Raw genomic sequence first — 11,193 nt, forward strand, 5'->3', positions numbered from 1 at the left:
ATCGAGCCGGATTGGAAGTTACGAAAAGTCATTCGAGACGAGATATCTGCGGGGCATCCCCCGGATCAACAAGTGTCCTCTCTCTCCCCCGGCGAGCATGCACTTCTATTCACGATTATATTGATGTCAGTCGGGGTTGTAGGCGGCGCAGGCGCGAATCTTTCCCCCGGATCGGCCCGACGACGGGCGGGGGTCGTACGAAATGGTCGATATTTTAGCTATAGCAAACGGGTGGTCTACGGTGGCGTTGCGCGAGACGCTCGAACGAGATCGGGCAGTCCAGTCTTCTTATATTCGCTGTTACGAAAACCTCCCCCTGTCGTGTGCCGTGCTGGTCAGTGGTGCGACATATCGCGAGGGCGCGTAGTCATAACGTGAGAGAATATCCCCATTTGCGCTCGGCCACCCCCGCCGTCATCCCTCCCCCTCAACGAGCCCCCCTCGTGCGTTAAATATTAATCGATCGGCAGCCGAGCGCAACGCAGCGCGTGGTGTGCATCCCGATCATCGTACGTAGCATCTCTCGTCGCCAGCCGACAGCCGACGGCGAATCCGTGCGGAATTTCCCACGTCGACGATCACACCGAAGAGCGATCCGTCGTTCGCGAGGGGAGACAGCCTCCTTCCCCATCTTCAAGGAGTGACTCTTTCAGGTGATACCTCGAGGCACTTCCGCGAGAACTCGATCATTAACGACTCATGAACTCACGAAACAGTCTTTTCTTGCGAAAGTAAACCCGTCGATAGCTTACTTATTGATTTCTCTTTATCTGTCTCTCTCTCTCTCTCTCCCTCTCTCTCTTTTTCTCTTGCTCCTGCTCTCCTATATTCGCTCACTCTTTTGGTATCTCGTGACCTCCGCCTTTCTCTGTTATTTCGATATTCTCATATTCCCCCTGTTTTCTTCCCACCATTTTCGCCTACCTTTTTCTACTTTTACATAAAACGCATATCGGTGCAACGAACACGTAGACTGGGACACGACCATTTGTCTATGTTACATCTATTCTTTTCTACCCCCTTCTACTTTTTTTTCGTCTCTTTCCATATTGTTTAATTATAGTTATCGTTTAAGATTTTTTTTTAATTATCCTACAGCTTGTGAAAAGTTTGACCTAATATACGTGACGATAGAATCTATGTCATTCTCTCTTCCCTATCCTTTTTGCCAGCCGTAAAACTGCGGGCATGATCGCCAGGCCTTTCATTCACTCGAACTCACTTTCTGCGTTTCATGCGACGCCGTGGAGTCGTCGTGACGTAGGCGACCACGCTCTGGCCTCCTCCGATCAATTCCTCGTTCGACCATTAATCCGTTTCATGTAATCCCCACCCGCGTCATTCTCAGTTTAAGATTTCGCGGAGAATTGCCCAGAACGGTGAATATTTTCGCGCGATTTAATCGTTATTAATTATTAATGTTAACGAAAAGAGGTGAGATAAACGAACAGGGCCGATAAGTTAGCTCGCTGTCACCCAACATTCAGCTGAGTATCGAAGAGAGTCTCCATAACCGAGTGCGAAAACTGTCCTAGTAATTTTCCCAGATTTTTTTTTTTAATGAAGAGCACAAATCCTCCCAAAATTTCTAATTAATACGCGCCGTAATCAGTTCACTTTTAGCCAAGTAATATATTTACAAATTAAACCAATTTGACGTACGCTAATAAAAATCCAATCAAAATGCATCATTGAATGTCGCACATTATTTAAAATATTTATATATATAATATTTCTTTTTGTAATTTTAATTATTTTATATTTTAATTAAATTACTCTCGTCTACAATTTTTTTTTGTTCTTTAAACCTATTGGACTTTGTTAAATCGCTAATTTATAGAAAGAATCAGTTTTAATGATTTTACTGGATGGAGAGCAATCGCGATATAGTCAGCTGAACGCCTGCAAAGAATTAATTACTTGTTCTCGACGTAGGCGCGACGGGCGGCTGTTCAAAGACTTTACCTCTTTACGCTAACGCGCGTGCCTCTGACGTAAACCGAGGCTCCATCTTCCGTCGCCGTTCATTCTGGATGCACTGAAATCGAAACTATGTAACTACGGACGGGTGGTCCGAGAGCACGAGAGAGCGTGGGTGGGCAGCCGGGTATGACAATCGATTTGCCTCCGAAAATATTTGCTCCCGCGGTGCCTTGCTTGCCGCTGTCGCAAATCAATGGGATCGAACGTGGCCGCGAATCGGACGATCACGCATATGTCGGAAAACGCGATAACAAGTCAATTCGAGTTTTTGTACAAAACAAATTGCCAAAAAAAAAAAATTTTTTATTCTTTTATTATATATTTTTTAATTTTTTTTTTTTTTTTTTTAATTAACGTGACAAAGATTTTTAAAAAGAAAAAAAAAGACAATTTTTTTCTATAAGAAATGAATTATGAACTTTAATCGATCACAATTTAAATAAAAGCTTTATTTATTTCAGTCAAATTTATTTTCAGATTGATTAAATCTCTTAAATACCTTTTGCGTATTATATTAATTAAATAAAAGGAGAAATAATGGAAGCAAGGCTTTTATCCCTTCTCCGTTTTTTAACATTAAATCTAACTTCCTTGAATTTTAATTTCTGAATTCATATATCGCCACGCTGCCCGCGAATATTACACGTCCCACTGATTTCACGTGCAGTACGTATATAACATAATTGTACGTTATGAAATTACTCCCGTGGAGTTTAATATGAATACCTTCATAATCTTCGCAAAGTAATATTAACGCAGCTCTTAATGAGTCTTTAAAAACGCTCGGTGCGGGATTCGGGAATTAATTAACCAACATGTAAAAGACCTAGAGCCAGTGAAAATATCGAGGAAAGTTTCAATCAACGATACATATATGTTGCTATCGACCGCGAAGTGTCCCCGCAAAACTGATAGCGGAATTGGATTCGTAATTTTCGTGCAAAAATCAAGTTTTTCACCAAGAAGAAATGGACTTGTCCCGCCGTCGCTGTCGTCATCGTACCATCGATTTCCGTATCTACTTGACCTCCGTAGAGCGCGCGTCGCCTCAATCATCATCTGTCCACCGAGACATACTCAATTACCTACCACCATTCGTCACGGAAATCGTAGTAACACTGTGCAACAATGCCCGCAAGTGGTGCGCATACCTGGGCTTATATTCCCTTTCTTTATTTCCACAAGAACCGACTGTTGTTAACGCTGACATGACATATACGGCACCGATATCGTTATCGCACACGGAAAACCTTGTCCTACTTTTCCTTTAACCGTACCGCGTACTACGTGCGCGAGCGTATGTGTGCGTGTATGTATGTGTTAGTGTGCGTGACGCAATCTTCCGGATGAGATTTTATCCTCTCCCTTTTACGGTTCGCAAAATAATTACGTGCAGTGCTCCCTGTGTAATTGTCGCGGTCATGTTGTCTTGATCGTATCCGTTTAATGTGTCTGTAAATCTGAGCGGTGATACGCAACGTGAGGACACACGAGCCCGGGACTGTGCTATGAGAGTACGCGAGTTTCATCCGCGATTCATCCCGAGTTTTTTTCTACCATCGGAAATGTTGAAATGCCAATAATGTTTCAATCATACGTAAGCGAGGGTTTTAAATTAAATTAAATTTGACGAAAAGTTTTCAGGATGCGAAACTTTCCGGTGAATTAAATAAAATTGCACTCGAGTAGATTTATCGTACTTAAATTTCAACGAGCCTTTCGCACCAAGATATTTAAGAAATTGTGAAAGAAAATAAGGAACCTTAACTAAAATTCTTTAAGTAAATACAAAGGGGAATTTCAAATCCAGGATTTTGTAAGTTTTATCAACGGAGGAGCAAGCTGCATTATGCGGAATGAAGCGCGATATTGATAGAAGCCTGCTATCAGATCTAAAAGTTCCTCGTTCGATTTTGCATTCGTACGGATAGGTATTTATAGGTCTCGATCCACCGATTTATTTTCAACCGCTGCTATAGCCGCGTTGAGAAAGCCGGTGATCGATGAGCTCGAAGAAATTTCTTCTTTCGCATTTCGTCGCGGAAATGGTTATTTTCGCAACGAGAGAAAACAGACTGCGATGAAAAGTGCCACGATACTTCGTTAATTACCGTCACGCTGAATAGATTAAATGTCGTTCCGTTAAAGTGAAATTTTCTTTCCACTTGTAAAGGCATTTACTATTTTCGTAACACGTCATTCGGCACGAGCGGGGCTTTTGGGGGAAATAATCGTGCAAGTTTTCGCTTAAAATTTCTGATAAAAAGATCCGAGATAAGAGTGTGTTGTTAATGCAATTCCGAAAAGCCGAAGTCGAAAAGTAAGGCAACGTAAACGCGGGCGTACGTACCTGTGCGAACCGCAGACTATCGCTCGTGGCAGGTCTGATTATCTCCGTTGACACGTAGCGCGTGCGGAAGTAATACGGTGGAACAAGAAACGGAAGAAAGAACCGCGAAAGTCGCCACGTCGTTACTTCGTCAGCCAGTCTCGCTCTTCGAGCCGGGCTGAATAATTTTGCATTAACGCGATGCCGTTCGTGGACGCGACCGGAGTGCGTAATTCTTCCCTCATCATTTAGCCTCTTGGATTCTTCCCGATTAATTAACTAATTAAGTGACGCGGTGAAATGATACGGTGCATTTCGCGTCGCGTCGGTATAAGAAAAAGTACAGCAAGCGACAATCAAGTGGCCGACAAATAACTGCGCCGGCATAAACATCTGGTGACTCGGAACAAGATTAAGACGGAGTGGCAAACATTATTTAATCATTCTCCCGGAATAAACTGTTGAGCGCTTAATGGAAGAATTACTTAGATAAGATTAGAGAAAAGACAAGCGGTTGATGAGTTTTACCTAACGAAATGAGGGACAATTAATAAAACGGTAAATGAATTGCGGACAAGAGAATGAGATTAGAAATGGTTGAGATAAAATGGTTAATAAATTGCAGTTAATAAAAAACTAGGGCGGAGGCTCAGGAATCGATCTCAGGAATTTGATAGAGAACTTGCAGTGAAGAAGAATATGAGGGGATACAAAGGGATCTGCTGTCGGGTGTCGCATTAATGTGACGTTTGAGATGTCGAAGAGGCGCGGAAATGTATCCCACACACCGGTTAAGGATTCAGTTTTCGAGCTACGCACGAGGACGGTCCGGATGCTGTCCATCGTCGACATTACCTCGCAGAGGGATAATCCGGTATCGGAATATCGATATGACTATTCGTACCTGTATCTCGAATCAAGGGGAAAACTGACGAAGAGAAAACGCGAAAGAAAATTCAACGGGTTTAATTAAGGCTCTTCGGTGCGATAATATTGACGATTAAATTCTATGATCAGAAGTGATTTAATTAAATTTTTCGCTTACTTTTATTAAGATTTATGAAAATAATTACACGCAAAATGATTGATTTATGATTTCAATATAAAAAAAAAAGAAAAAAAAAGAAAAGTGCATATTCTAATTACTCTTTCGAGGATTTTTATAAAATATTTAATTTTTTTCTTCCAGAAACATATTCCAAAAAAAAGTATTGTAACTCAAAACCGTGCAGTTTGGTATTTATTTAATATTTTGTTTCTGTTAAAACTGACTAGAGAGAAACTTTCGAAAAGAAAAACTATTCGACAAATAACACAACAATGCCTCTGAAAAGTTACAGTTTTGAAGCTGCAGTACTTTTTATTGGTGCCGTTAAATTGATTCCAATACTGAACTCTGTTAGATATAACAGAGTAAAGTTCAATCTTTCATGCGGCTTTATATGCTTCGTACTTTATGATATTTTTAACCAACGTTTTCGTCAACGTAACCATACGATCCGATAAACCGTGACGAATTTCGCATCGCATCGCTAGTAAGCTCATCTATTGCATCGAATACCTCGCTCTTGTCCATCCCATCCCTTATCGAATAACGAGTAGCGTTTTACGACGTGCACATGCAAAGCTAATCACAATATACCTCATATACCGCCTTTCTTTCAAGTCGCCGATCCATAAATAAATGTTTCAGAATGTGAAAACTTAAAACACGATGAGTATAATACGTTACTTTACAATTATTTTAATTATTAGCCATTGTAATTTTTAACTTTTAAAAGTCGTAATTAAACGAATTTTTATAGGCTTAAAAATATAAAGTAATAATTTATATTGTTGAATTAAAAAAAAAATTTGTTTAAACTAACGCGGATACTTTTTTCTTTTTCGCAGATGGCGCGTCAGGATGGCAGAGATGCCGCGGATCAAAACTTTGATTACATGTTTAAGTTGCTGATAATTGGCAACTCGTCTGTTGGAAAAACTTCCTTCCTCTTTCGTTATGCGGACGATTCCTTTACCTCGGCTTTCGTGTCGACCGTAGGGATCGACTTTAAGGTGAAGACCGTCTTCAGACACGAGAAAAGGGTCAAGCTACAGATCTGGGTCAGTACGCAGTCGATGTATTATACACGAATAATATAATTTCCTGACGAAAAGCATTGTTACGATATTACAGTAAACTTTTCAAAACCAACATCGTGTATTAAATTAACTCGCCTCGTAATTATTTACGTTGTTATTAATTATTTTTATTTAGCATTTTTTTTTAGCAATCTACCTGATACAATATTTTTAGAAATATTACGTTGCAAGCAACGTTTTATAATGCGTTATGCTATTTATAATGGTATAATCACGTTGCTAATTAATTGTCGTTTTCACAGGATACGGCGGGTCAGGAAAGATACAGAACGATCACGACGGCCTATTACAGAGGCGCGATGGGTTTCATTTTAATGTATGACATCACAAACGAGGAATCCTTTAATTCAGTTCAGGATTGGGTCACGCAAATAAAAAACTACTCGTGGGACAACGCCCAAGTAATTCTCGTCGGCAACAAGTGCGACATGGAAGAGGAGAGGGTGATCAGCACCGAAAGGGGTAAACAGTTGGCGGAGCAATTAGGGGTACGATTTTTCGAAACATCAGCTAAAGAGAACATCAACGTCAAGGTATTTACCTAATTTCATATTATTCATGCTTTTTATATAATTTTATTCCAAATTCTGTTCGTTAAGAAAGAAGTTTCATTTTTCCGATTAACATTTTGTGTTCGCACGGAGACATAAAGTTGATATAAAAATTATGATATCGTTTAAACTCCAATTTTTTTTTTTTTTATCTCCCGCACGTTTTCCAATCTCGCTTTATTGTGTCTCGGGGTAACGCGAACGCGAACGCATATCGATCCCGCCTGTCGCGAGGTCACGTAGATGATCGATTCTCTTTCATTGTCGTTTCGGCAGGCGGTGTTCGAGACGCTAGTGGATATAATATGCGACAAGATGAGCGAATCTTTGGACAATGATCCAACCCTGATGGGCGCGGGCGGTATGGGTCAGACCAAGGGCCAACGACTCACCGATCAGCCGACCAACCCAGCGAACGCTAACTGTAATTGCTAAAAAAAGAGAGAGAGAGAGAGAAAAAAAGCGACGACACGCAGAAGAAGGAGGAAAAAAAAAAAAACGAGAGATCGTATTTTGTGCGTGTGTATGCGCATGTGTGCACGTGTGTGTTACATGGTTAGTAAAAAAAAAAAAAGAGAAAGAAGAAAAGAGCGAGGGAGAAAGAGAAATGAGATGAAAAAAGAGGCGGAGGGAAGTGTCGTGTGCGACGCTGGTGTGTTAACTAGTCCACTTTACTTCGTCGTTCCCTCTTGTTAGATTATTTATTTCAAAATTCACTTCTCGTTTTTTTTAATTCTTTCTCGGCGCAAGATGAATATATAATATACGTTATATGTGTCTATACATATATAGACATAATTGTGATCATCGAAATGTGACCGAATTAGCCAACGACCGTCAACTAAACGGTCATGATTATCCTTTTAGTTTTCCCTTTTTTTTTTTCTATGTTCACTTGACGAGAGTCAGAGATGGACTCAACATACTTTTCAAAAGTTCAAATTTCCATGTTACAGATACATTAGAAGCGAGAAAACACGCCAATTATCACGTTTTCATCGGAAATAATCGTCAATTGTGATAAATCATATAAATTCGTTCTTGTGGACGTTACGTAAATTTAATGGGACTTGATAAATGTTCTTTTCTTTCCCACGAGGAGACCAAAAGAGACAGGATATTCAGTTAATTCACGGTCAACTATGAAAACGATCTTTGAATCAACAAGACGATTTTCACGAAAATATCTAACTTCACTCATACTTTTTGTAATATTTTTCTATCGATCAAAAAAAAATCACGTAAATTACATATTACACTATAAAGTAATTATTTCTTACCAATCATTTCGATACATGGTATACATAAGGATTAGCCTCACGTGTCTGTGGCATCGAGATTTGAAGCCGAAGGGAATGACGCACGTTTTTGTTAATGAAATTGAGAGAATATAACTAACCGCGGGAGAATGAGATTGAACAAAGGTGTATTTTGTTTCGATAATGATTAATGACGACGATTGTTATATGCATAGCGGGGACGACGTTGCTCGCTCGATGTTTGGCATCGCGAGTTCGCAAAGAAGTGCGGAGTGATTCTACCGTCTCGTGTCCGTGCGTTGAATAATATACGCCCAGAAAAATCTTGACAATAACCGTCAGTCACTCGGAAACTTAACGAATTCAAAATGCCGATCAATGAGAGACGTAACGGGATTCGAGTCAACCCTTTAGCTCCTCTCGTCTGATTTGACGCGGGCCGATAACGTACGCGCGAAGTCCACGTTTTAATGTCGCTTCAAAGTTGCAATTGTAAACTGTTTAGAGAAACATATTATTCGAGAGAGTATTTATATTTAAATAACGTCAAGATATATTTAATATTTAGCGATATTCTATAATAATTAGTGACATTAATGCGGTAATAAAGGTTCAGCGACGAACGTGAGCACGTTCAAACATTTAGAGAGACTAGAGGAGTCAAAGGGTTAAACGCGGAAGCGATACGCGAGCATGATTTAGTTAATATTAATATTCGTTATGATTAAAGCGGCGAGTTAAATAAGTGTGGCGATCAGTAACGTAATCGGATACTATGGAATGAAAAATGATTCAAACGTAAAAAAATAAAAAAAATATTTCAAGCAATAGTGCTTTTAAAAGGTTTTTAAATAACGTGCCCATTTTTCTTTTTTAATAAACATTTTACTAACCCAAACGTCGCATTTTAATTCTTTGGCAAAAACCCAAAACGTTCTCTTTCAATCAATAGTATTCGATTATCGACGCACAAGTCAATGATTGACTGACTCGGCGTGTAATTGAAATGCAAAGTGTCGATGGCGATAATGACGATCGCGACATGAATCACCGATCACATGCACAATTAATTTCTGCTTACGGCAATTCGAATATTTAAATCCACCGATCCGTATGCTAAGCTGCGTTATTACGTCGGGCTTAGTTACACGATAAAAATATCTTCATTGTACTGCGAATACTTTTAATTGTATTTTAGTTTTCTTTCTCGTTATCCTTCACGATTCGTAGGTTTGCTTATTTCATGTTCAGAACGAAATCGTTAATTGTAACAGCACACTAACAATAAGCGACAAACTATATCGCGAAGGAAACTCAATTTCTATACTTTTTGCTGTAACTAATTATTCGCACGATTATCTTTTAAGCGACTCTCAGCAGGCGAGACGTTAAGGGACAAGGTTGCGCGCGAGGAAGAGAATATCATCCTCGATAGACCGTGAAACGTTAGATCCTTGAGCCGGTTAGAGACAGTGTCACTGTGCGGTGTCGTGTAACATTCAATAGTTATCAGACTGCTGATTCATATTGCATTTGACCCTTACGGCAAACTCTCCGCGGAAATTATTTAAAGCAGGCATCGTTAACGAGCGTTATTATCGGAATCGACAAAAGCAGAGATCGTAACCGGGCCGGATACAAATTCAACTAATACCGTAAATCATTCAGCGGAACTAGCAAGTATCGATCTGACGTCAATTATCGAGGAGTGCCGGCGTCCCGCTTACCATTACAGTCGTCGTCCGGCGTTAAACGTACTAGGTAAGCTGCCCTCTGTACATAAGTGAGATAATAAAAACAAAAAGGTATCTATCATGTATCATTGAATCTGTAATGAGATGTAATGCAACTTTAGCCGCGCAAGATTTTTTTTTTTTTCTTTTTGTTTTTTCTTTTCGCGAGAAGCACGCCGGAGATTACGCCGGCCCGCGACGCCGATCAATGCGCAATTAATCGATCGCGAACTGTCGCAAGTTAGCGAATTGTCGACAACGAATGCGTCCCCGTGCTAGCAGAGAACTGAGAGTGAAAAGAAGAGAAATAGGGGAGCAACGTGTGTGTAAAAGCGCGTGTTCTAATAGCGCGGCTATCGGGCAAACGTTGAGAAGTTTAACTTCGACGAGCTCAATTTTTACTATAGATACGAAACGATTTTACGCTAATTATCGCGTTTTCACTTTATAGATAAATATGGACCGTACTTACGTCTACATATATTTTTGTCTACAGTATTAAAATCTGAGCTCGTTGAAGTTACACGGGACTTCAATTTCTGTCTTCTCTGTTAGATCTCTCTCCTTTTTCTATACTTTCTCCACTTCAAGTGAAGCTAATAGAAAGGAAAGTAAGAATATGTGACAAAGTGGTAATTAAAAAAAAAAGATTGTTCTTTCTTTTAACAAAAAAAAAAGGAAAAAAAAAGAAAAAAAGAAAAAGAAAATTCTAAACGTGCAATATATAATTAACTCGTAGTATCTAAATTTGCATAAAACTGAAAATACAAATGTGATGCAAATGTGTCGTATGTGGTTTAGTATGAATATATTAACGAAACAAAACGTCAATTTCAAATTCAAATTGTAATAATTAAAAAGATACGTCGTGTTCGTGCTTTCTTCTTTTTACATGCATAAATATTTTATTAATTTATTAATTTTTCTTTTTTGCGAGAGATTAAGAAAGGAAAAGGCGCAAGTGTAGAAAGCGCAGGTAAAAAGAGGACCGACCTATTGATGTGTAATCCAAATGCTTATCAATAAAAATGGCGAGAAACTTCTCCGGCTGTCGCGGGCATCTGTATGTATGTATCGTACGGTGTGTAAACTGTACTATATATATACGCCTAATATTAATAATAACGTTAATAAAATAATAATCTATCAGTACACTCCACATACATAGTGCAAGAGCAACACACACTCACATA

At 39.4% G+C, this 11,193-nt stretch overlaps 1 protein-coding gene across 6 annotated transcripts; it reads left to right on the forward strand.

The window, feature by feature from the left end:
* Positions 1-164: 164 nt before the first annotated feature.
* On the forward strand, positions 165-10,073 carry Rab3 (RAS oncogene family member Rab3). 6 transcript variants are annotated; one of them, XM_070669036.1, is made up of 5 exons: positions 3,649-4,870; positions 4,938-5,186; positions 6,206-6,418; positions 6,700-6,990; positions 7,285-10,073. In XM_070669036.1, the coding sequence occupies exons 2-5, from the start codon at positions 5,067-5,069 to the stop codon at positions 7,441-7,443; spliced, it is 783 nt and encodes a 260-aa protein (XP_070525137.1). In that variant the 5' UTR covers positions 3,649-4,870; positions 4,938-5,066; the 3' UTR covers positions 7,444-10,073. The 6 variants fall into 6 exon arrangements, with proteins under 6 accessions (XP_070525141.1, XP_070525139.1, XP_070525137.1 ...); XM_070669037.1 differs by having other exon boundaries at positions 4,953-5,186; XM_070669040.1 differs by lacking the exons at positions 3,649-4,870; positions 4,938-5,186 and adding an exon at positions 165-653.
* Positions 10,074-11,193: the final 1,120 nt, after the last annotated feature.

This window comes from Cardiocondyla obscurior, linkage group LG18 (assembly GCF_019399895.1).
Source record: "Cardiocondyla obscurior isolate alpha-2009 linkage group LG18, Cobs3.1, whole genome shotgun sequence".
In the NCBI taxonomy this organism is placed as follows: domain Eukaryota; kingdom Metazoa; phylum Arthropoda; class Insecta; order Hymenoptera; family Formicidae; genus Cardiocondyla; species Cardiocondyla obscurior.

What these genes read in the sequence shown, in the direction of transcription:
- Rab3 (XM_070669035.1), top strand. Translation starts at nt 5,067, where the DNA reads ATGTCGAAGAGGCGCGGAAATGTATCCCACACACCGGTTAAGGATTCA. An exon ending in CCTCGCAGAGGGATAATCCG is followed by an intron (nt 5,187 to 6,205) that starts GTATCGGAATAT and finishes TCTTTTTCGCAG; the next exon opens with ATGGCGCGTCAGGATGGCAG. An exon ending in GGGTCAAGCTACAGATCTGG is followed by an intron (nt 6,419 to 6,699) that starts GTCAGTACGCAG and finishes TCGTTTTCACAG; the next exon opens with GATACGGCGGGTCAGGAAAG.